Source organism: Sinocyclocheilus anshuiensis, unplaced genomic scaffold, assembly GCF_001515605.1.
Source record: "Sinocyclocheilus anshuiensis isolate Anshui unplaced genomic scaffold, SAMN03320099.WGS_v1.1 scaffold11, whole genome shotgun sequence".
In the NCBI taxonomy this organism is placed as follows: Eukaryota; Metazoa; Chordata; class Actinopteri; order Cypriniformes; family Cyprinidae; genus Sinocyclocheilus; species Sinocyclocheilus anshuiensis.
Genome location: NW_015551076.1, coordinates 298,878 through 301,556, shown reverse-complemented (window position 1 = coordinate 301,556; position 2,679 = coordinate 298,878). Strand labels below are relative to the sequence as shown.

The window sequence follows — 2,679 nt, the reverse complement described above, 5'->3', positions numbered from 1 at the left end:
CCCCCCCCCCCCCATACAACAACAGCACATCTCAGTGTCTTTCTCCGAAAATGACATTTTCGCTTCATTTTAATATCTTATTAAATCCAATGAGCTTTTTTTTGCCTCTGGTAAATTGGAGTTGAGCGTTTATAAATAGAACCTAGTCTGCTGACTATAAGTGATAAAGTGTCACGTGGTAGAAGCCCATATATGGGTAGAAGTGTAGGGTGTGGGCAGATGATGTCATTGTGCGTCAGGAATAACTAATGAGGCTTTATTATTTCTTATTTGATTGTTTACATTTATGAGTTAAATTTGCATTTATTGTTATGTAAGAGATTAACTACTTTTCATCTGTTTTTGCAGGTCCCTTGTGGCAACTCTGACCTTTGCTGTACCTGACAGCACGAAATTATTTGAGTTCTCAGTAGAAGACTCTCTTATTCCACTTGAAATAGACAGCCATGTCTTTGATGAGCTCACGGTTTGGCCAGGACGATATGGAGGTCCTTCTTTGGGACCCATCATCACCGATGGCTGACCCTCTGGGGTCCTTCCTAGATAAAGATGAGGAGGTTCTTCCTCTCGGAGGCACTGAATCGCCCCTCTCATCTTTCTCTCCCTCTCCACTTCCCTCTCTCTCCCCACCCTGCACTCCTCCCTCCCTTCAGAGGGGGGAGAAGGCTGGGCTCAATCAGCTGTCCCAGTCCTGGTTCTCCTCAGATGAGCTGTGCCAAGATAACGGTGGCGGAGACGGCAGTAATGGTAAGGTGTAGCAGTTTATTCAGAATATACCTGCAGTGCTGTTGTTTCAGCATATTGATAGTTTGAGCAGTCAGTCATTTAACATGTTGTTTTTTTTTGTTTGTTTTTTTTCAGATCTTTCATTCAGTGAAATGGATTGGATGACAGAGCGAATTGATCTGAGTGAGTTCGATCTGGAGTCTTTGATTGACTCCTATGATTCTGAGGATCCGCCCAGTTCTCCTGAGGAACTCATTGCTTCTCTGGAGTCACAAATAGACCTGGAGTCCCAGCCTGTAGCTTCTAACAATACCCCTTCACCCTCTCCCCCAGTGTCTGTCCCTGAAATTGATCAACTTTCCAACCTTGCATTAACTTTGAATACTCTAGTTTCTACTGCGTTCATTCCCTCAATACCCTGTGAAGTGTCAGATTCCTCCTCTGTAGTCCCTGAGCCCCAGGCCGAGCTCGAGATAAAGTCTGAACCGGCCTCCCCAGTCCCATCACTTTCCATCCTTCCACCCGAGTCCCCTACTGACACCCTTGAGCTTGGTTGCGAGGTGGACATAGCTGAAGTGCAGAGTCCAACCCCCGTTGAGATGCGGGTGCCCAAAATTGTCCTGTCCCTCTCCCCAACCCGCATAGTTCTTGTACTTGCTCCCAAAGAGGAGGCTAATGTGATGGCGACCCATCCAGTTGAGGTGGTTGTGGATAATCCCCCAAGTCCAACCTCCCCCGACCCGCAAACCCCAGCCTCTCCCCTGTCTCGATCTTGCAGGGTGAAGCCATACCCTACACCTGATTCTAAGCCCACCCAAAATCAGCAATCGGAGTCGCCTTCCCTCACAGGAAGAGTGAAGTCAGCCAGTGGCTCAAAGGTTGTGGTCGAGAAGAAGAAGCTAAAGAAAATGGAGCAGAACAAGACTGCGGCGACCCGCTACCGACAGAAGAAGCGTGCAGAGCAAGAAGCCCTCCAGTCAGAGTGTGCAGCTCTGGAGGAGAGGAATGAAGAGCTGGCGGAAAAAGCAGAATCGCTCACTAAAGAGATTCGGTATCTGAAAGAGCTAATGGATGAAGTCAAGAGGGCAAGAGAGAGCAGGAATATGAAGTCGTAGAAAGAAATGGACACAGAGGCTTGAAGCTGAGAGAAATGGACGGTTTCAGCATAGCCTGAAGTGCAGAATACTAGTGATGTTGGTCCTAAAAGAGTGTTTCTTGAAGGGTTGAATAAATAACTGTTTTGATTCTTCCCCAGTGACTTGTTAGAAACGGCTTCCTTTTTAGCATGTCAGCTATCAGTAAAGCCTGATAAATTTTTACAAGTGTATTTTTATCTTGTGTATCTCAGTGTATGCACAGCATCATATATTAGCAGTGTATTTTTGATTGTCTTGACATTTCCTAATTGAAATTGTGCTGTATAAATGCTCGATATTTAAACTTTCCTTCTGTCTTTATTCATAGAAATGGTATGGTGTGGACTTATTAGATTATGTATTGACCGTCTATGGGCCTTTCACCACTTACCAACTAACTTGAATGTTATTTGTGTAATAAACATTTTAAAAGATACTTGTGTGTACTTCATGTGTCCTTTCATGATGAAACTGGAGCAGAAATTAGCTTTAGTAATTCATAAATTTGTTTTAGACAACCGTTCACTACTTCTATAGGTAGGTCATAAGATAAGGATCGAGGATTTAGAATAATGCTTAAAATGAATAAAAGTAAATCTATTTAGTCCAAGGCAATTTCCATTATACTAATAATAACAAATCAGTGTTTATGACCAAGGACAACTGTCTATTGCTGGCAGAAAATAGATGTGGGGTTTTGGTTTTAAGAATTTCTTTTCATTTCAATGGTTTTCACAAATTGAGAAATTTTAAACTTAGTTGTATTTGACAAAAGCACCACTCACTATGGCAGTTTCACTGTAAAATTATTCTTTCT

The 2,679-nt window shown here is 43.1% G+C and overlaps 1 protein-coding gene across 1 annotated transcript in view; it reads left to right on the top strand.

The window, feature by feature from the left end:
• The window catches only part of LOC107662376 (cyclic AMP-dependent transcription factor ATF-4-like), a 4,334-nt gene extending 2,036 nt beyond the window's left edge, over nt 1-2,298 (top strand). Inside the window, exons 2-3 of the mRNA XM_016452365.1 lie at nt 349-747; nt 862-2,298. Of these exons, the coding sequence (XP_016307851.1) occupies nt 447-747; nt 862-1,841 (1,281 nt within the window). The 5' untranslated portion in view covers nt 349-446 and the 3' untranslated portion in view covers nt 1,842-2,298. The remainder of the gene's footprint in view (nt 1-348; nt 748-861) is intronic.
• Nucleotides 2,299-2,679: the final 381 nt, after the last annotated feature.